This window comes from Nothobranchius furzeri, chromosome 16, assembly GCF_043380555.1.
Source record: "Nothobranchius furzeri strain GRZ-AD chromosome 16, NfurGRZ-RIMD1, whole genome shotgun sequence".
Classification (NCBI taxonomy): domain Eukaryota; kingdom Metazoa; phylum Chordata; class Actinopteri; order Cyprinodontiformes; family Nothobranchiidae; genus Nothobranchius; species Nothobranchius furzeri.
In genome coordinates, this window is record NC_091756.1 from 57,210,256 (window position 1) to 57,232,475 (window position 22,220).

The 22,220-nt window shown below is 41.8% G+C and overlaps 1 protein-coding gene across 4 annotated transcripts in view; it reads right to left on the reverse strand.

Moving 5' to 3' along the window:
• nlgn1 (neuroligin 1) overlaps positions 1-22,220 on the reverse strand; it is a 520,675-nt gene that overhangs the window by 463,520 nt on the left and 34,935 nt on the right. For 2 of the 4 annotated variants that reach the window (XM_054749774.2, XM_054749773.2), the window contains exons 2-3: positions 5,913-6,954; positions 5,078-5,137 (exon numbers count right to left, since the gene is read on the reverse strand). In XM_054749774.2, coding sequence (XP_054605749.1) covers positions 5,078-5,137; positions 5,913-6,450 — 598 coding nt within the window. In that variant the 5' untranslated portion in view covers positions 6,451-6,954. The remainder of the gene's footprint in view (positions 1-5,077; positions 5,138-5,912; positions 6,955-22,220) is intronic. The other 2 variants (XM_054749775.2, XM_015962273.3) reach the window with 1 other exon arrangement.

The following is a 22,220-nucleotide window of genomic DNA, read 5'->3' on the forward strand; positions in this document are numbered from 1 at the left end:
TAAGGTTGGTTTATGCTTGACGCGTCCGCGAGGTCCGCACGGCTCCGCGCGGAAAAGTTGCGTCATTTTGCGTCATTTTAACAACCACGCCCCTCCACCGCATCTCCGCACGGTCCAAGATTTCCGCAACGCGCACCTCGGAAAATTTCTAACCACGCGGACAGTCGGACGCGGAAAAACATGGCGGACCGGCAAGAACTAGTACGGCAGAGGTTCGTAAATACAGACATTTGTATGATTCAGCTCTCAGAGATCACCGTGATCAACATGTTGTTAATAATTCTTGGAGAGAAATAGCTCGCACTGTCGGAAAAGACGAGGACGCTGTTAAAAATGCTGAAATGTCATGTTGTAAACAGTAAATTCTACTTCTACTTTGGTGTAGTGTTGGATGCATGCCGTAGAGCTCCATGCTGCCCCCTACAGTTTGGGAGAATATTGGCTCACCGCAGAGACGAGCCGCACAAACCATAAACGCTGCGAGTTGTGAAGCGCGTTCCATCCGCGAGCCGCATCACAGCGCGGAAAGTGAATGCGTCAAGCATAAACCAAGCTTTAAGCTGAGGCTACATGGACATAACTCACTGCAACAAACCAGCGCAACAAGTCATCAAACACCCATAAATTAATCGTCTTGAACATCAGCCCTAAATCTCAGAAATCAGGCTTGTTTCCAAACTGTTGCTTTTTGACTTCTCTTTAGCTATTTATAAAATAATTATCAACATTCACACTTAAAAGCCATCGTAACCCCATTAAAATCTGTGTTTTACTAGCAGTTGTCATCATGACAGCATGGGACCGTGTGTCTAAGAAAATCTTCTTCTTTATGGAATGATAGAAAATGAAGTTGACTGCATGTGTGTACAGGTCAACACATTTTACCGTTATCTCCACTGTTTAGCTGATTTCCATTTTAAAGAAACCAGTTCAGCTTACAATTTACATAAATTCATGTTTGTGTTTCACAACAGAATGTTTCTGGGCCAAATTCACAACCACAAGCTGAGTTGGTTCTTATTTATTTGTCAAGTAGTATTTTTTTTTACTTATACTTTAATCTTCATATATGACATCATGCATCTGGTCCTTGTTTCATCATCGTGTAGTGGTAATAGTATATAGACAGTATTTTCTAACATATTCACTTTCATCATAATTCCATCACACAACTCATTATTCTATATGAAAAAGGAGTAGGCAGAATTATAAACATAGTTAGCTCTACCCATTAATTTATGCTTTACTAAAGAAAAAGGTTTTTAAATCACAAAAAGAAAAAATAATCAAGAAATACTGAAGAAACAGAGCAAAAAAAAGGTTATTTTAACTAAAGAAAAGACTAAATAAGCAAAGCAACCAATCATCAAATAAAGAAACAGAACAAAATGGCACATTTATTTTCTACTTTAATTACCTCTAGGGGAAAATCATGTTTTCTATCTTTGTTTTTAATTAAAAAATAAAATAAAAATTGTGTCTTATTTTGAACCGTGTTAACTTTCTTGTATTTGCCCCGTCTGATTATTCCACAACATAACGCCTGATCATACCTTTTACATTTGTCCATATGTGTTTTGAAATATATCCCTCTTAAATAATATCCCCTTACTTTTCTGCAAGCATTGCAAATATATATATATATATATATATATATATATAGTTATTATTTTATTTTTATGTTATAGTATTATTTAAGTAAGTTATCACTTGTATTTATATTAGTTGTCCAGTTTAAACATTAACCAAAAGTTTTTTTATGTGATCACCTGCATAGTCAATTAGTTAAATGTTCATTTTCTGCACTGTATTTATTGCATCTGCACTTTATGCTAATGTCTACGCATGGGACAGTGAGAAACGTAATTTCAATTCCTTGTATGGCAAGCACATTCGAAGAAATTTACAAATAAATATTCTAATTCTAATTGCTTGTGCATGTGTTTCCCCAGATCTCTGCACAATAACACAAATATGGCAGTAGTGATGTACAGAATAATGTATATTGTGGTGCTTGAACATATGATTTGTGTAGGCACCCCATGCCAATTTCCCCCTAACATATTTAATGTGTGATTTCTAACTGAGTTTGTTGTCCGGGATCACAAGACATTATGTTTCAATTTACTCTTTCTATGAAAAACACTGTCAATACATATTCCTACTTCTAAATTCATCTTATGGTTTAATTCCAAATAACACATATTTTGCTTTATCCCAGATTAATAATAATTCATTCATATTAAACCACTTCTTTAATGCATTTAAGTCTGTGATCACCTCCAGTGCCGGTTGTATTTGTATCAGCTGCAAATAAAACAAATTTTATTTGTCTGGTTCTGGCCTCCCTGCACTGGCTTCCGGTCTGTTATCGTTCACACTTTAAACTCGTCATCTTTGTTTACCATTTCTTTCAGGGTGGTGCTCCCCCCTATCTAGCCACACTCCTGAACAAACATTCCCCATCATGTGCTCTGCGCTCCTCTGACCAAGGCCTGCTTGCTGTCCCTCGTTCTAGGTGTCGTAATTGCGGGGACCGGGCTTTCTCAGTCCTAGCACCGACACTCTGGAACCAGTTGCCACCCTCCGTTAGGCTGTACCCATCTCTGCTGGTCTTTAAGAGTCGCCTAAAAAACCCACCTCCTCCGCTTGGCGTTCCCTGAACGTGTTTGAATTTGGCCTTCATTTATGTTGATTTTATTTCCCTGTTTTCATTGGTCTCTTTATCCCTTGTTTTACCCGTTTGTCTTCCACTTTAATGTTTGATCTTTTTTGCACTATTTCAATTGCTTTTATTTTCGATATATTCATCATGTTTCACATTTCTCATGTACCATGTTCAGCGCCTTGGGCTTCCCGACAGGGTCGCGGAAGGTGCTTTATAAATAAAGCTTTGATTGATTGATTGATTGATTGATTGATTGATTGATTGAAAAAAAAAACATTTCTGGCACAGTTTTAGTACAATTACAGTTCTACCATATAAAGCTTATTTCTTGTAACCCAAGAACAATTAACACAGCAGGAAGACTAAAAATAACCTTGTTAGAAAGTAGAGAGAAGGAAGTTAAGCTCACGTAGTGGATAATTAACACTGCATGAGAATGAGAATAGAACTTAAGCAGGTGCTGTTCCCCATCCCTTCCCTCCTATAGAAGTTATTCCCTTATTCTGCCAGCTGTCTATGACCGGGCCTCACTCTTCAAAATCAGAAGGATTATTTTAACATTACATGATAGGTCTTCCTTTAGCTTGCATCTTAGTTTTTAAACTCAAACGTACATGGTGGCTGTTTATTATAACCTACGCACACACACTACACCTACTTCCAGGTTACAATGTTATCCTGTTGTTTCCTGAACGACAGAAAACATCTTCCTGTCCAGATGACCTACAGATTGCTCATTTGTTAATTTATTCTTCAAATGAAAAAAAAAAACAGCTATGAAGTTTTCTAAACTTTTTTAATAGAATAATTAACTTTAGAACATTATTTATATGCAATACAATATCCAGTATGTATTCAATACTTGTGTAATACCAGATATACATTAGTATGTATGTGTCTCTTATGCTACATAGTTCTAGAAACACAACTTTTTGTTTTATTCACTGTTTTTAGTGGTTGAAGGTTACAATAATAACTTACTGCTTTGGGGTGTTTATTTTTCGTCTTCCTTTTCTCTAAGTGAATTTCCCTTCTGTGGGATTAATACAGTTTATTCTATTATTTATTTATTTATTACTAAACACACTAGATGCACACACCTTGTCATGTCTGTAGATGTCTTATCTTACAGATTTTTGCAGGGGGTTGTAAATTTCAACAGAAAAAATGAACACAAAACCTCTTTTCCCTAAAAGCAACCTCGCATCTGTCTTACTAAATTTGTTTTCATCTATAAAAAGAAAAATCTGTTTCTGTTCTGTTGATTTCAGTTCTGTGTGAATAATCTATTATGCAAGCTTCAATAATCACCCTGCTCATGTCATTATTCACTCTGTACTTGTATGTGCACGAAGAGCAGATAAACGACGAAAAGGAGCAAGTGCAGTACGATTAGGGTGTATTTATCTATTAGGAAGCAAAATGATACACAAGAAATGAGCTGCTGCCAGACTATGACATTAACACCCGGACCTTAGCAAGGACGCCGTCAGCATCTCTCTCTCTCTGTCTCATACACACTCTCTTACACACATGCGCACACACACACTTGCAACATGTGCACCCATCCAAAAAAAGAGGGACTGGCTGAGAGACAAAGGGAGAAAGATGGAGAGGAGGCGGAGGGCATTATCTTGATGAAACAGTGCTTGATACAGTGGCCCGAGCCAACTCGAATACAAGTCTGCTTTCTTTTAATGGAGATTACACAGTCAAGGTCCAACCTGAGCTCATCTTATTTAACACTGCATACAGCTACATCATCATGACTTTGTGTGTGTGTGTGTGTGCGTGCGTGCGTGTGTGCGTGCGTGCGTGCGTGCGTGCGTGTGTGTGTGTGTGTGTGCGTGTGTGTGTGTGTGTGTGTGTGTGTTACATGTACTACAAACATATATACACATATGCTAAGATGCCACACATTAGCCATCATCACATCCTCTGATCCAAGATCTGACAGCCAATCAGATCTCTCACACTCCTGCTGACCACAAAGAGGACCACTCTCCGTGGTGCAACACACGTCATCATTTCATCATCAGTAGGTCTACAAATTAGTTGTTCAATTCAGGGTTTCAGAGGGGCTTCCCAAACAAAACCGATCTGAACACATCTTTGCTTCTGGAAGGTTGTAGATAATCAGCCAGAAGAAAACTGGTTCTGACATCTTGACTTAATCGCTTGTGAAATTAGTCTTCAAGTCATTTCCACCCAGTGTTAAAAAGTCCCTCTTTAATTTTAGCATTCTAAAATTCAGCAGATGCCCCAAGTCATGTCCTGAATTAATTTGTAGACCTAAGTTTCATGACTCCTCCCTACAGTGTCCCATACCACTCATTTCTTCTCCACAGAGCCAATGCTTCCCTTCATCCCTCTGTGATACAGCATAGGTTACATTCAGATTATACATACCTCCTTGTTTACATATTTTCTTGCCTGGTTTCCTGGCACATTCCTTGGATATTCTTTTGACTGTAAAATGAATAGAAAACTAAAGAATAACATGGAGCTCCTGGACGCGCAATGCACACAGGAGCTGGCATGCACGCACACACGGACACAAACCATATAGACAAAGCTGATTGACTGAAAGAGACTTAGAGAGGAAGGAGAGGAGAAACAAAGACAAGAGAGGCAAAGAAATGAATCACACCAGCTCAATCAGAGCAGTATTCAGTCTATCAGTCAGCCAGCCAGTCATTCAGTCAGCCAAATCAATTGGTGATGATCTTGACAACGACTGTCTTGTTTAATGAACTGTGGCTTTTGTGGCAGAGCACAATACATTATGATGAGACACAGACATGAGGAGAGAGAGAGAAGGGGCGGCAGTGGAGGGTAACTACGGCAATGAGGAGGAAGAGGAGCGGGGAATGGGAGGATGATCTGTTAGGGGAGCAATAAGTTGCATAAAGGTCAGACAGGATGGAAGATGGAGAGGGGAGGGGGGAGGGGCTTGGGGCGGCAGTGGATGGATATTAGAGGTGTAAACACATGTGCACATTGCTTTCCCTTTCACAAATCACTTCCACACACTCAGGTTGTATAAACATTGTCATGCACATTAAACATGCACAAGGTCATGCTTTCCCTCTACAGGCGGACAAAGACAGATATGTACTCCCACACTAACGTCAATCCCAACAACACAAATCCTCTACGGTAAACGGTCGTGGGTCTCATTTTATCCACTCTCCCTCCCACTCTGCCCACAACCATCCTACCCTGGGCCTGCAGGCCAACTCACCATCCTCAGTTGGGACGTAAATGTTAAGATAGAGGCAGTCCTCACTCTGGTCCTGGACAAAAGTGGAAACCACATCGATGTTATTGGTAAACCACACTGGTAGCATTACATCCGGCAAGCGGCCCTCCATGATGCTCTGAGGACACACTGGGGCAAAGTGCGTGGCGTTGCGGATGTCTGACCATGGCGTTGGTGGTTCAGGAGGCTGAAAGCGCCGCTCTCCCGTGGGTGGAGCAGCGTATGGGACGCCCAGAAACTGGATTACAGGACCAAGAATCTCATTGTTGAGCTCCTTCTTAATGCCCCGCAGCTTGCCACTGACCACTGTGACCACTGGGTCATTCTCATCAAGTTTTTGAGCCAACACGGCAGCTGGACACGCCTGAAGGAGCAATAGTCCTAGCCATATTAGGGTGGATGTCCACCAGCCCATATCCATCAAACCTCCAAGTAGTTCACATCCAATCCTTCTGCCCCTCTTCTGGGCAGTTTGATGGAGACTGGACCAAATCTTTGAGTGGGGCCTCCACTGGGCCATGACTGTTACTACCTGCTTTTAAATTTTTCTTCTGTCCTCCTTTGTCCTTGATTGGTGAAATTAAAGTTTTTCCCTGTGTCTCACTTACGCCACGTAGCTGCAAATGCAGACGCACAAAGACAATGAAACCATATTTACACACAGGCAAATAAGCAGGTAACTCCAAGGCAGACGGTGGTCGTGGTTGTTAACAATGCTTTTAAAAAGCCAGTCAGCCCAAATCATCCAGAGGGAAGTTGGCAGCCAGTAATTATCCTCCAGCTCAGTGAAGGAAACTCAGAAAAATATTCCTCATAATATGAAAAATTATCCCCGGAAAGGTCCCGTCAACATCCTCCAAAAGACAGAAGAACACTTTCATCTTTAAGCATCGTTTTATAGACGGTGGAACAGCCAGCCAGGGAAGAGGGTTCCCGTCATTCTGAAGCGAGCGCATAGACTGAGAAGTTGCAGAGCAGTGGGGGTAGTGGCTCAGATTATGTTGACAGAAGTCCAGTCTGCATTCTGCAACACAGAAAGAAAGAACAAAAAATAATTAGCAACGCTGTCAGTTGAGTGCCCTTTATTTTGACTTATATTGGGCCTTTAAGTAGACTCTATGAAAAAAGCCCAATAAAGTTGTCCTTTACCCAAATGCACAGGCATCAGTCAATAAAGTGGGATATTTTATTCATAACACAAGATAGCAGACAATATTCTACATTAACACATGTACTAATAAAATATACATGATTTATTGAAAAGTTAGACTTTCAATAAACCAGCAACAACAACAAATCACTGACAGGCTTAATGGTCCTTCTGCTGGGAAAAGAAGAAAATACACCTTTCTATGTAAAACTCACCAGGCGCTTCAAAAGCACAATAAGAAATTAAAGATTAAATCAAAATTAAAATATTGATGAAATAAAAATAAACAAAGAAAGAAAAATGACAAATGAGGTTAGCAGGATACATGCTAGCCTATTAGGTATGGCACATTTTAACCGTCTATGAGCCACCTGGACAGGAGACATACTAATGTAATGCATAAATACAATTTCCTGTTGTCTAACTTGGGATTAACAAAAGGGTTTTACGTTCCTGCCTCGGGTCATCACCTGCACCCCAGGTCCTACATCAAGCATAACACAACATGACAGAAAGTGCCATTTTTAAATTCTGGCACTTTGGAAGTTTTACATATATCTTAAATGATTGAGGAGTTATGGTAAGTATGGGCATTTGAGCCAATTCCTGTTGGTGCAATCAGGATGGGCGATAAGAGGGTCAGGAGGCAGAACTGCTTAGAAGCTCAGAGAAAAACAACTAAAGTAAGAAAAACTGAAACTATTCTTTCACTGAATAGTCTATGACCAGTTAGGTGATCACTTAAATCCAATTAAAGCACAGCAGAAGAATACAACTCCTCTGTTATTTTGCATCCCTCTTCTCTACTGACGTGACCTCATTGCTGTGTTTTCCTGTTCCGTCTGTTTGAAAAATCTCAAACTTTGAAACAATCACTTAACTTCTTTATAGACATGAGTAATGTTAGATGCTTTACCTGCACTGGTCAAGAAGCTATCAGGTTATTTTCCAAAGTCTGGTGAAAAACATTGGCTTGTTTTTAATCAATAGTGTTTGTTCCCCACTAGATGAATCACACACAACCTCACACACACATCCCAAAACACACAAAGGTGCTGAAAGGACAACTCCTTTAATTTCCTGGGCTCTGCCTCTTGTCTCAGGGCTTCTCTTCAATCATCTTCCCAACCAACACACACACGCGCACACACACACACACGCGCACACACACACACACACACACACACACACACACACACACACACACACACACACACACACAACAGCTTATATTTAACAGTTGAATCCATACATCTGAAATCATAAAACTCTTATAACTGATTTTGCTACAACTGACTATATGGATGCGACCTATTTCAGTCCATTTTTAATAGAGTATGTGCAGGTGAGACATAAAGTGATGCAACACCTCACTTCTTATTGCTTTTGAGAGTTGCACGGGTGTAATCCATATTCATGGAGAATTATTAGGGAAGCTGCTGTGTTGATGCCAGAGGATAAAGTGTTGTTACCTTTAAGTCAGCAGTTTTACTATTTGCTTTGAAACAAAAGGATAAAAAGCTTAAACATTTTTACTTCAAAGACAATAACGTAAATCAAATGGTCCATTTGGATCATTTAGAAAATAAACCTGTTGAACATATCCTGACAGTTTCAATCACCAGGTGGTTAACTGAACTGTCTTTTGTCTTTTAAGAGTCTAGTTTGTAATCACAGAGGACTTTTCCTCTGACCAGTGAAGCGTTTTTATTCCTAAATGATTATTCCAGTATGTTTGTGTGTCATTCGTTCTTTCCTTTTTCAATAAAACAAATCTAAATAGAACAATGTTTTAAACTGTTAGATTTTGAGGTTTTTATTTTCTTACTTTCTATTTGACGCTAAGATCAAAAACGTGAAATAAAAAAATGACTAAGTAAATGTTACCTTTTTGTTAGTGTTGGGCCAGGAAAACTATACACTTGATTGACTTTTCACTTCTTCTTTTTTTAAATGGTAAATGGCCTGCATTTGATATAGCGCCTTCTAGAGTCATGGAACCCCCCAAGGCGCTTTACAGCACAATCAGTCATTCACCCATTCACACACACATTCACACACTGGTGGGGGTGAGCTACGATGTAGCCACAGCTGCCCTGGGGCGCACTGACAGAGGCGAGGCTGCCGAGCACTGGCGCCACCGGTCCCTCCGACCACCACCAGCACGCAACGTGGGTTAAGTGTCTTGCCCAAGGACACAACGACAGCGGCAGACTGAGCGGGGCTCGAACCTGCAACCTTCCGATTACGGGGCGAGCACTTAACTTAACTGTAAGTGAATTCCAACACTACAGGAGCGCTGGTCTCGTCTGTATCATTATCATTTAATTCTGTCTCCTCTTCAAAGGTAACCAATGGTGGGATTTTGCGAAGCTGGTTAAAGTTTCTACATCTCCTTAGTTGAGTGATGTGTTTGGTACATTTGTCAAGATGTCCTTGTAAACCTTTGGTCTTTTGCAAGAAGAGGGAAAAAACAAGTAATGACGAAGACTAGGACGTAGCCTAATACTATCGCGCATACTGGAAGACTGTCAGCGGTATTGTTTAAAACAATTTTTTCAATTTCTATGGCAGAAGTGGTGTATGTTCCCGCGTAAGTGTGCACCTACAAAGGTTAGGTGCCAAATAAAGACCAGGATTACTGTGCTCAAAATGTCTGGAACCATTGAAAATGAAGAAGAGAAGAGAAAAAGTAGAATTTCTGAGCTGAGTGGAGCCAGTCAATTTCACATAGAGTTTTCACGCCTTGAGTTAGTGAGAGACACGTGATAGCCGTTAGTGAGCCGTGTTGATTGGTTATTTCATTCAGTCACAAAGTCATGCTATCATCATGCAGAGTAGCCAGCTCAGTTTCTGTGAAGGTTATGACAGGTATTTTGGTTTCTTTTACCCAATCGGTCTACTTGGTATCCTGTTTAAGGTTTATTGGAGTCTGATTATAACCCTTTAGCGGATTTAAGCTAGCTGTTTGTTTACTTCATCTAATCTCCTTTTATTCTGTTTCCAGATTAACTGTTTTATGGAACCTGGTGGGAGATTATGGGATGGTGGAGCTTGTTGTGTAGGGTTCGCTGGTTGAAGTGGGCAGCAAACCAGGCATCCTTGGATGTAATTCTGTACATCTTTTCGCATTTCTGGCCAACATGCAACTTGTCGTAATGTATTGAATGTTGCTTCCTCACCTTGGTGTCCTGCATACGGATGATCATGGGCATGTACAGGCATCACCCCCTGCGGGTATGAGGCACAACAAAAGTGGGTAAAGGGGATGCATCGGAAACATGCACCAAGACACCGTTGCTTATCTTCAAGAAAGAACGTTCCTTGAAAAGCGCATTAAGTACTGGTATGTATTTAAGCTCATAGTGTGATGGGGCAGCGCGATTAGGGTTGGACAGGTAGTCAAGAATTCTACTAACGACTGGATCCATGGACTGTAGATCTATCAGATTCTGGCCTGACAGGCAGGGCTCCACCGAAACAGCGTCAGCTGTTTGCTGTGGAGGATCTAAATCTTGGGTAGCGACTAGTGTCCGAGTTACCACCGGAAAGTTTTTAATGGGAGCTTGCACGGTAGGATGCTGATTGATAGCAACCTGTTCTGCATCTGTCCCAAGTGACAACATAACATCACTCACCTGAGTTTTGTGGATAGTCACCCCATTCTCTACATGATAACCATGCTCAGGGGTTGATGGTTCCAAACTACGGAGGCAGTTTTCCTCTTGGGTGAGCAAGTTCGAAACGGGCTCAATAGTCTCAGCGGTTTCAGGTGAGTCCTCACTCTGGATTGCTGAATCAGATTGGTTGGTGATTTCGACCTTTAACGTGGTTATCACGCCCTCATGACATTCAAGATTCTGGTGTGGAAGGAGTGGCAGAGGTCTGTGTACCTGTGGCCACAATGTCAGGTGTTTAAAATCCATTAAAGACTCAAACCGGTTCAATAGGTCTTTCACTATCAGAAGAGGAATGGACTCCAAGTTTGAGATGAAAATGGGATGAATCGCCATCGTAGGACCCAAAAACAATCGGATCAAAGACACTGAGGACAAAATGGTGTTCTGGGAGAAGTATGACCTCACTTCCAAGGAACATGGTTGGACCTTCAATTCCTTGCCAGCTTGGTGGGCTTCCAAACGCAAGGTTTTGAAAAGCGAGAAGGACATGATAGTAATATCTGAAGCAGTGTCCAACAACGCTTCATGCGTTGATGCATTCTTGAGGGTTAAAGGCATGTAGAGTTTCTCTGTGAGGTTGCAGAGAAACTTTGGAACAGGGGGCTCAACGTGACTCATTTCCTTCACTTTCTCAGATGCTCGGTGATCTGACTCCAACTGCAACGCCAGGGTGGCGGTGGTCAGAGGGCTGGTGGCGCCCATGTTCGGCAGGCCTCCTCCCTGTCAGTGCGCCCCAGTTCATCATCACCGGTGTGTGAATGGGTGAATGACTGATTGTGTTGTGGAGGGCCTTCAGGAGTTGTAGAACCCTAAGAAGGAGCTATACAAAAACAGCCCATTTACCAAATAGCTAGTAGGTATTTATTAGTATATATTTAAATAACTCAAATCAATAATGATGTGACAGCATGTCCATCCATAAGATACTGCACAGTTCTGTTATTAAGTAATGGGCTCGACATATGGGAGGCGACAAACGACCGCGATCAGCGAAATTTGTCGCTGTCGCTTTTATTACCTGACACACGGGAGGCGATCCGCGGCAGCAGCCAGCGGCAAAGCCGTCTACGCGTTCTGTTCCATGGCGAAATCGAAACTTCCCTTGTTTTGATTGGCTGTGTCAGGTTGGAGGGAATTAAGGTTATTTAAGCGGTTCAGAGTTTAAAAAAGTGGTAGATATGATGTTTCACAAGGTGCTGCTAGAGTTATGTGAAATCTTGTGATTTTACTGTATAAAACATAATAATAATCAACTTCTCCTCCATATTTGCTCGGAGATGTACGGAGCATCCTGTCCACTCATTGGTCAGTGAATGAAACCTCCGTTGATTGGTCCTCGTCCGAGCGACAGCAATGAAAAGTTGAAAATGTTTCAACTTTCTGGGATTGCGTCGCTGGGTCGCCTGTGCACGACACGTGCACGAGCGCAAAATTTCACACGCACGTTTTTCGCGTTTCGCTTGGTAGGAGGGAGACCCGCGATTATCGCTTTGTCGCGCATGTCTAATTGAAAATGAATGGAGGAGAGGCGATGTCGCCTCCCGTGTGTCGAGCCCATTACACTTAATTGGCACAAGACACATTTCCATAACTGCTGCTTCAGTGTTGCAGTTTGTCTTTCCCGACCCAGACACCTAAGACTAAATGGAATAAGTCTCATACAGTCTAATTCTAAATGAAAGTGTATACATCTTACAATTTTGTGCCTCAACTAGTGTGTCAAAACCTAAAAACATAGGGGTTTAGCCAAGAAACAACTGCTTTCCATCAACAGCAAATGGAAAAAAATAAGTGCTTAGGTTTTTGCTCTTTTACGTGTGTTCACTGATAAAGAGTAATCCTAGAGGCAACGCTTCTTTCCAACCACACAGAGAAACAAGAATGATGAAGTGACAGGCATGCCTTCCATCCTCCTGCCCAAACAGCCACACAGTAAGACAGAAACCCTCCCACTCCACCTCCCAGCAGCCATATTTCTACATAACCCACAGTTTATTGACAATGGTGCACAAAATGATGTGCACACAAATGTTAAACACAGATTCAACACTTGCAGAATAATAGCAGGCAGACAAGAGAAAGACGGACTGAGTGCTGAGAACAAATCTGTTTTCATTGATTGTTGTGTTATTTTGTTAATGAGCCTGTAGACATAGCTGCATTTTTCCAGCAATGCTGGAGAGACTAAAATGACAAGATGCTCTTTGTCATCATGAGCACAAGAGCTACTGGAAGAGCCAGTCGACAAGCACTGGTCAATTAGGGCGCAAATAGTGAAATTGTCTAAAGCTTTTTTTTTTCTTACATGGTTTGTATTGCAGCATTAGATGAACTGATCTGTATTATTAAATTATTCAAGGTACATAAAGTAGACACTAAATTGGGCAATTATAAATGTCCTTTCCTCTGTTCTAGATGGCATTTTTGAGTCACTGGAGTCTCTGCGGTCTATTTTTAACAATTAAGACTTTAAAAATACTTGAGCTGAGATTTGCTTGAGAATAAACACCTTGGTGCTCAGGCAACAATTATCCAGCTGAGCTTCATGTTCCTTATCTCAGTTACCTATCTTCAAATCATGCTCATTCCACGTCTCAAATGACAAGTTCATTTTTATTATTTCAACATTGCACTTTATTTAATGATTTGTCTCGTAACAGGAAAATGTAACTCTAGGATCAGTGTTCCGATCAGAAGGTGCAAAAAAATTTTTTCCTTTAAAAATTATCCATTAAAATGTGAGTTTTTGCAAGTAATGGTAAATGAATGTATTTGTATAGCTTCTTCTTAGGGGTCTACAACCCCCCAAGGTGCTTCACAACACAAGCAGTTGTAACGTGAGGAAATATGGGTTTTCTGTCACAATGGTGGTGTTGGACGCAGCTAGGTCAAAGCTGGGTCGCTGAGAACTTTCACCCACAGATTAAGACCTGAACGCCAGCGAGTCTGGGAGGAAACCATAACATCAGCCACCTGCAGTCTACCAGAAGATGTGTTTCCATGAGTTGTACCCAGACCAAGTCAAAACATAAAGTTTAAACTTCTTTTTCTTGATTTTAATGTTAAAGTAACCATTATCATTTTGCTCATTATAAATGTGTTTAATCAAATGAATGGTTCTTATGCTTTGGGTAATTATAATGGCTTAATGAATCCATAATTAGATAGTGTTGAGGATGTTTGTTGCTGACCTTCACACACAAACATTCACACACACCCACACACATCTTCCCACAGTAAACTCCAGACACATTTGATGATGCACACGTTTGCTTTGAGAAGAGAAAGGTTTTTGGTAAGTTTCAGTTTTATGATTCCAGTTCGTGTTGGACAACGAAAGAGAGAGGACCTGAAAACCAAAGGGGGGGCAGAGCCGGTTGGCTCGTTCTTCCCCCCTTTCACGCTGTTCCTGCCAAGCCAGGCAGAATAGCTGAATCGCAACTTCTAACGCAGACTCATTACCGAGTCTTTTGATTTCTGAGTGAATTAACTTAAGAAAGCGCGTCGACAAAACGCTTTACCATCAACGTGTACCGAGGGCAACTCTGGACCGGTTCCGTTCGACACCTACGTCTTCCCTGTCAGCCGTTGAGTGTCATCTGGATGAACCACAACATCCTCCACGGCCCGGATCCGAAAGAGGGTCCACAAGAGTTCGGTGAGACAGAACACGGTGTTTAGCGTTTGGATGCATCTTTTCCAACTAAACCTAAGTTTATTCAAACCATCACTTTTCACTCAGACACCTGTTTCTTCCTGAAGCAAAATCACCTCATGTTCAATTCTCACCACACTTTGCACCCACACGCATCCATAATCACATCATATCACTCTCACAACTCACAACATTCTCAATCTTCATAAATTCACCAGAAGGTCTATTTGAGCAAGAACAGCATATCAACTGTTAAAGATTGTCCCACAAAGTTGCCAATGTGATTGTTATTTCCTGTTTGTCAATTTCAAAATCATTAGTTTAATTTGAAGAATTAAAACTTTTAATTGTCAAACTGGTTTCCTCATTGAACTGAAACACAGACACTCAGATATTATCGTCAGTTTATCGATGAAAACAACCTTTGAGTCTTCTTAACAATAAAACTGAGTAAAGACAGTTTCTCCTTACAATATGGTTAAACCAACCAAATTTTTCTTAACACAGTCATCCACCCATTCACACACACATCCACACCCTGGTGGTGATGAGCTACTATAGCCACAGCTGTCCCGGGGCCCACTGACAGAAGTGAGGCTGCCGAACACCGGCGCCGCCGCTCCCTCCGACCACCACCAGCAGGAAAGGTGGGTTAAGTGTCTTGCCCAAGGACACAACAGCAGCCTTCTCTGGTGGGAGCCGGGATCAAACCTGTTGTCGGATTTTTACCTCATGGTTTGCGTATGTGGTGCTACATGATCACACTGTATGTTTTACATGTAATGATAGTAAAGCTCAACTTCAACTTGTACTTGAGTGTGACTGGTTTGTGAATCCACCTTAGCCGACGTTTAGACTTTTCTAAACCTGTTTCAGTTTTTAATGACAGAACTGTAACAAAAACCTTCAGAGTTTTTCAGCAAACTGCAATCTCATACATTTTATGGATTTGATTGTAAAATGAGTTTTAACACTTTTTCTAGCCAGTGTTAGCTTGGTCTGCAAAGTGCGGTCATAAATCGACCGACAAGACTTTCTTCAAGAGAAATTAATCGTCTTTGGTGTGTTCTTGCTGTGTTGAAATTCTAATTCCATCTTTTAGTTCTTTTTAAAACACAGAAAGGTTTTATTACCTCGCAACATTTCGTTTGCGGCTGCAAACTTCGTCAGGCTGACGCTTTTCAGCATGAAACGTTGCAGGTAAATAAAACCTTTCTGTGTTTTAAAAAGAGCTAAAAGATTAAATTAATCATCTGCTTGGCAGTAATACTGCAGTATTAAAGTGAGCTGGAGCATCTATAAAAAGTAACAGTAATACTTTGAATGTATCCTTAAAAACAACATATAATCCCCACCTTTCATAAATACTTTTGGTGTTTATTAATAAGAAGTTTACTTCCTGTAAACTCTTCTTCTGCCAGTCTTGTAGTGATGGGAATTCCGGCTCTTTTTAGAGAGCCGATTCTTTTGGCTCAACTCACCAAAAAGAGCCGGCTCTTTTGGCTCCCAAGTGGCTCCTCAGATTTTCTGTTGCGTAGAGTACATTTATAACGAAAATAATGCTAAACTATATGTAAAATAATTTACTAATGTAAAAAAAATGCAATATATTGAATTTTTATCATTTCTATAGATTTAATAACTGAACACTTTAAGAAATCTACACTTTCTGACTGCTGGCGCTCATTTTCTCACTGTCTTCGTCGCATTCTCCTCTCTCTCTCTCGCCTTTTTCCTCCTCCTCATTCCCTCTCGTCTCCCTCCACCCGCATGTGCTCTGTGTGTCCCTCTTCCTCGCCCCTACTGCTCTGTGTGTGGACAGTCTGGACACGCAGTTACACATGTTGACCAATCGCCTGTAGCTTTCACCAAAGCAAGAGGGGAGGGGGGAGGGGAGGGGACGGCTCCCAATGACGAGCCGGCTCCTGTCGTTCACTTCAAAGGGCCGGCTCTTAGAGCCGGTTCGTTCGCGACCGACACATCACTACAGTCTTGAAGCTGCATTTGTTTCTTTGCAGCGAAACCTGTCTTAAAAAGTGGTGGGAAAAGTAACACCTGATTCTGTCTGTGTGCACTGATGATAACTTACGGATTAACGTCTATCAGAACGATTGTAATCTGTTGTCTGCTGCATAGATCTGAAAAGGCCAACACGATGGTTGATAAAAGAGGAATGCTGCTAAACGCTGCTAATGTTACATGCTGATTTTGGAACATGTAACAAAAACTACAGAGTGTATTGTACATATTATTTAAAACCTTAAGTTATTTTATGTATTTGGTAAACAGTTGTTTGGCAAAAGTAACGAATCTTTAATCTAAAAATGTAAACATAAAATGTTTTAGAAACCTCTAAAAGTATCCACATCACAAGCCATTTTGGGCAGACAGGAACCTGGCTTTCCACTTGATGTGTAGCCTCAGCTGCACCTTACTTCCTACCGGGAGCATTTCAGACACAATTCGGCAGCGGAAGCATTCCACACAGCTGGTCATGGAATCATTGGAAAATTTGCAAAACCACACAAGATTTTTACAGTTCACTCTACAAGGAAGGAGAAAGACTGTTCCGTTTCCCTCAGCCACAGCCGTATGTCCTTTTGTTTTACCTAGTAAAGCAACTGGAAATCTGCACGAAACTTTTATTTTGAAATTTGCCTGATGTTTTACACAGCGCTTGTGTTTGAATTCCTGTCTGGCCCGATTAGAATTTTGAGTCTGACATGTCCTGGAAGCTCAGGGTGTAAAAAAAAGACCCAAACCGTAAATTTAGCAAAAAACGCTTCCGGGAAGCAGGTGCCGCTTTACAGCTGGTGGAAACACACCCATCCACTGTAACTGCAGCTGTTAGCTGCATATTACACAATGTGGACATTATGCAAAGGTAATGCATCCTGTGGAAATGTCGGGGTAACACTCGGGGCAGCAGTAGCTCAGGTGGTAGAGCGAGTTGCCTCATGATCGGAGGGTCATGGGCTCGATTCCAGCTCCCGCCAGGGGTATCCTGCTGTTGTGTCCTTGGGCAAGACACTTCACCCAACTTGCCTTTGTTAGTGGTGGTCAGAGGGACCGACGGCGCCAAATGGCAGCCTGGCCTCTGTCAGATCTCCCCAGGGCAGCTGTGGCTACAAGTAGCTTACCATCACTAGCAGTGTGTGAAAAAGCGTCTTTGGGTGTCTAGAAAAGCGCTTTATAAGTTCAATGCATTATTATTATTATTATTATTAACACTTGTCATGATATAATTGTTGGAAGACATTAAGCAAACCTAAAACTTGAATAAACAAACAACCTGAGAAATAAGCTGATTCTATAGAAAAACAAAAAAAGTAGAGACCTAAAATCAGCTGCACAGACAATAGCCTTAAAGACAGGAGACTGTGGTGATACTGTTGATTAAAGCAGGCTGCAGAAATTTCTCCAGGACCTCAGCAAAGTGGCACCTTGTGTAAAAGGAGCAGCTCTGCTCTGACAGCCTCAGCCTTACATCTCCAGTTCAGTCTGCTTGAACTCCATGTGAATGTAGGACATTTGGATATGTTTGCAAGTGTCACAAGTAGAGATATTCAATGTATTACATTCATAATGTATGAATAATTTAAGTTGATTGTGAATAACAGAAGAAACTCAGTTTGACATAATCTAAACATATTTTATGCCTTTTAGTTATTGTTGTGCTTCGGCTATTTCATATGTATTATTTTCACATACCGACACACCTGCTTTCTGATTCTCTACGCAAATATACACTAAGTCTGTAAGTGGTTTGTATAAAATCATGTATGTTGGGAGAGTCTAGCGTAGCGTGTGATGTCACTGCACCAGTCTCTCTTATGACAGACAAACACAGAGTAGTCAGCATCAGCGCATTCACATGGAAAACACTGCTAAAATGGTTAAAGAGCAGCTGCACAACAGAGTGCACAAACACACTCAGAAACAATTCAAGCAAAAGCCTTTTTACAGAAGGCTGAAGGCTATGAAGAGCGGAGAAAAGCATGAACAGATTACTTCCGAGCAGCTGGAAGGCCAGCATCACATGGTTAGCTTGATAATGCAATTTACCATTAAAAATAACATTTCTGTGTGTTTTGGTGGCACAAGAACATTGTGATGAATAGCACTGCCATGATCTTGAACCTTTTTCTATCAAACTATAAACATAACAAAAAGGATAACAATCAAATTAGAGTGGTGTGCTTTGTGCTGAAGATGCAGATTTGAAGCTGAGTACATATTACTGCTGCCCGCATCCGTCTCTGCTGTTACATCAACCAACTATCTCAGAGAGCAGGTGCTGTCTTGTCTGACTACAAAGATACTATAAATACCTAGTTCATTAGAAGTTACATGTTACATTCATGTGATAGCAACATTTCTTAAAATAATACAAATGTTCTTCGAAATGTTTGCTAAGTCAGCTTTTGTCAGGTGGTTTATGGAAGTGGGCTGCACAGTGGCTAGTGAAGGTCCCGGGTTCCAATGGCCTGGGGTCTTTCTGCATGGAGCTTGCATGTTCTCCCTGTACACGCGTGGGTTCTCTCCAGGTACTCCGGCTTCCGATGACAGTCCAAAAATTTGACTGTCAGGTTGATTGGTCTTTCCAAAACATCCTTAGGTGTGAGTGTGTGAGTGCATGGTTATTCATTCTGTGTGTCTCTGTGTTGCCTTGCGAAGGACTGGCAATCTGTCCAGGGTGTACCCCGCCTGAAGACTGCTGGAGATAGGCACGAGCCACCCCTCCCCCGACCCTGCATGGTCAAGTTCAGACACTCAGTGCGTTTACATGCAGACAGTAGCCCTTTTAAAACCCGAATATTCACAATAACCCGGTTCCGCAGGTCCATGTAAACACCGCCAAAAACCTGGATATGCTCATAACCGGGTTTTTAAAAACCCGGTTACTACACCTGGGGTAACCCTTTTCTAACCCGAATGTTTGGTCGTGTAAACGCATATCGGGATATCCCCATCAAAGCGTGTGTTCTGCGCATGCTCTGTTCGCAAGGAATCTTGGTCTTTTGAGTAGCGAGACGTCTTGTATGCGCCAGAACACCGGAAGTAAACAACAAGTTGGGAGCAAAATGGCGAGTCGCGGCACAGCACCACACTTTCGGAGTGACGAGGAAACTAAAGCACAAACAAACACGGTCGCTATCTCTTCCGAACTGGGAAAAATGTTGTTGTTTTCACGGATACCGGATCAAGAAGAACCGGAAATGAGGCATATTGCGTCTGGACGTAGTCCATACGTCCTGACGCTACCCCAATGTCCACATTTACATCGGGTTATGCAAGTTAGAGGTAACTCTTTCTATTTATGCTTGTAAACGGGTTATTATGATCAACTCAGAAACCCGAATACCGACCTTAAACCGATCATAACCCGGATATTGGCTGCATGTAAACGTAGTCAATGGATACAGAAGTGAAATTATGAACATTTGTTTTGTTTAAATTGTTATTATTGTTACATATTACATTACATTAAGGCTATGCAAACAGTCAGTATTTGCATTGTTGGTCCTTCATTTCCTTCAGGACCTCTGCAGTTCATTATGACATGCTGTCAATCACATTCTGGTCCAAAGCCAGACTCGTTCTTCAGGGCCTAAACTTTGTCACAATTGTTTTGTTTGTCAGCCTGTCCCCAGAGGACTGATCAAAAATACTAAATTGGATTAAGGTTTTAGGAATATTCTGGATCTAAACCTAAAAAGTTTACTTATTTTTTTCATGCTCCTGTCATGACTCCCAATCCTTCACCCTCCTCTGCCTCCTCATTTAGCCTTCAACCTTCATTCAGCTCACCTGGTCCCCTCACCAAGCTCCTGACAAGCCCTGTTTCCCCTGGCAACCACAATACACTCCATTCATCTCACCTGCTCCTGACTCCTCAGCTCATCACTCACACCTGTTTCCCCTGCTACAAAAGAACCAGCCATCCAGTCATTCAGGGCCAGATTATTGAACGCATTAGCAAGTAAATCTTCCAGCCATCCACCCTGCCTGACCGCTGCCTACGGACCTCGTTTTTCGCTCCTGACCCCTGCCTTGTATTATGCCTGCCATTACGACCTTTGCCTGTCCCCGACTCTGGTAACTCTGCATCAAATAAAGACTTTTTTGATCTACTTTTATTGTGTTTGGCATCCTCAAGGGTCTTTTGAAGTTCTGTTCGTGACAGCTCCACTTAGTTCTGACTTGGCATAGACGCCATCACGCTATGAAAGATATTGTTCAGTCACCAGACTGTTTTTGGTTGGTTTGGAGATGTTAATCTGAGGCCTAGTCCACACGTAGCCGGGTTTTTTAAAAACGAATATCCGCCCCTCCAAAAACTTGCATCCGCACCACCTTGTAAAAAAAAAAAAAACTCTGTCCACTCGTACCCGGATAAATACGTTGTTAAGGGCATGCCAGGCCTGTAGGCGGCAGTACTTCCCCCGTTCTTAACCTCGTCCTTCGTCTGTCGTCTTCCGCAAGGAGCAGTAATTCCTCTTGCAAAAACAAACAAGCAAAAAGCGCTTGGACAATTGATAAAGCGAGCGCAGCTCTGAGGGCATCCATGCTGTCGGCTAGTGTAAACACAGGTCGCACACGTGATGTCAGCATTTTTTTGTCGCGGAAAGTGACGTTGCGGACCTTAAAACTCCGGTTTTGTCCGTCCACACGCAGACACCCAAAACGGAGAAAACGCAGATCTTCACTTTGGCCGGAGTTTTTAAAAAGATCAGTTTTCGTGTGAAAAAACTCCGTTTTCGTGTGGATGACGGGCCAAAACGTAGAAAAATATCTACGTTTTGGCAGATCCCCGGCTACGTGTGGACAGGGCCTGAGATTCTTTAGTTACCATTAGTTAGGCTAAACTGTGAGCCACTGCTTATGTAGAGAAGCCTCTCCAACTGCTAATGGTCTCAGGATGATTTACTGATGGCAGGATACAGGACTGAGCGCTCACCTTTTCTTCTGCAATCATTTTTCTAGATGCCCCAAACAGTCCAGTCCTTAGACCTCCAGTCAATATATGTCCTTCAGGGTTGTCTTTTAGAGAAGTAGCTTCTTTGCTGCCCGTCTTGACTCACTTCCTTCAGCGTCTCGTCGCAGTGCACATGCACTCACACCCGCAGCAGTCATTCCTAATCAAGCCCTGACCTGGTGGTCCTCCAGTCTTACAGATGAATCAACTTTACACTCTAAGAAACCAAATGTTAAATTTGCATAACCAAGTTACGTCAACTGGTTCCACTAAACTAGGATTAGACAACACCCTTTCTCATGAGCTGCTATCCAGCATGTTGTAACAGTTTCCCTGCTCCAACACAGATGAATCACCTGTTCAGCATGGGCATCACTCTGCAGGTGTGCTAAAGCAGAAAAATAACTACAACAGGCTGGAGTCACCTACCCCTGCACTAAAAATAGTTGCTCAAATGTAAAGAGTGACATACAGTGATCCCTCGCTACTTCGCGGTTCGTTTATCGCGGATTCACGACTTCGCGGATTTTTTTCTTTGGAGCCTTATTCAAGGGAAATTCGCCGATTTGCGGTATTTTTCACCGATTTGCGGCTTTTTCTATGCGAAATATCAAGAAATTCCTGTTTTTTCATCATAAAATGCACTTTTTGTAATAAAACTATAAAAAAAACCAAATAAAAAATTTTTTTCTTGAGTTTTACCCACAAAAAGAGAATGTGATCATGCAACACATTCTCACACCCTAAGCGTCGGAAACAAACGCTTGGTCAGCCACCCTCCACGTCAGACCCCAGACGCCAAAAGTGCCCTTTCTCGTTACTTATG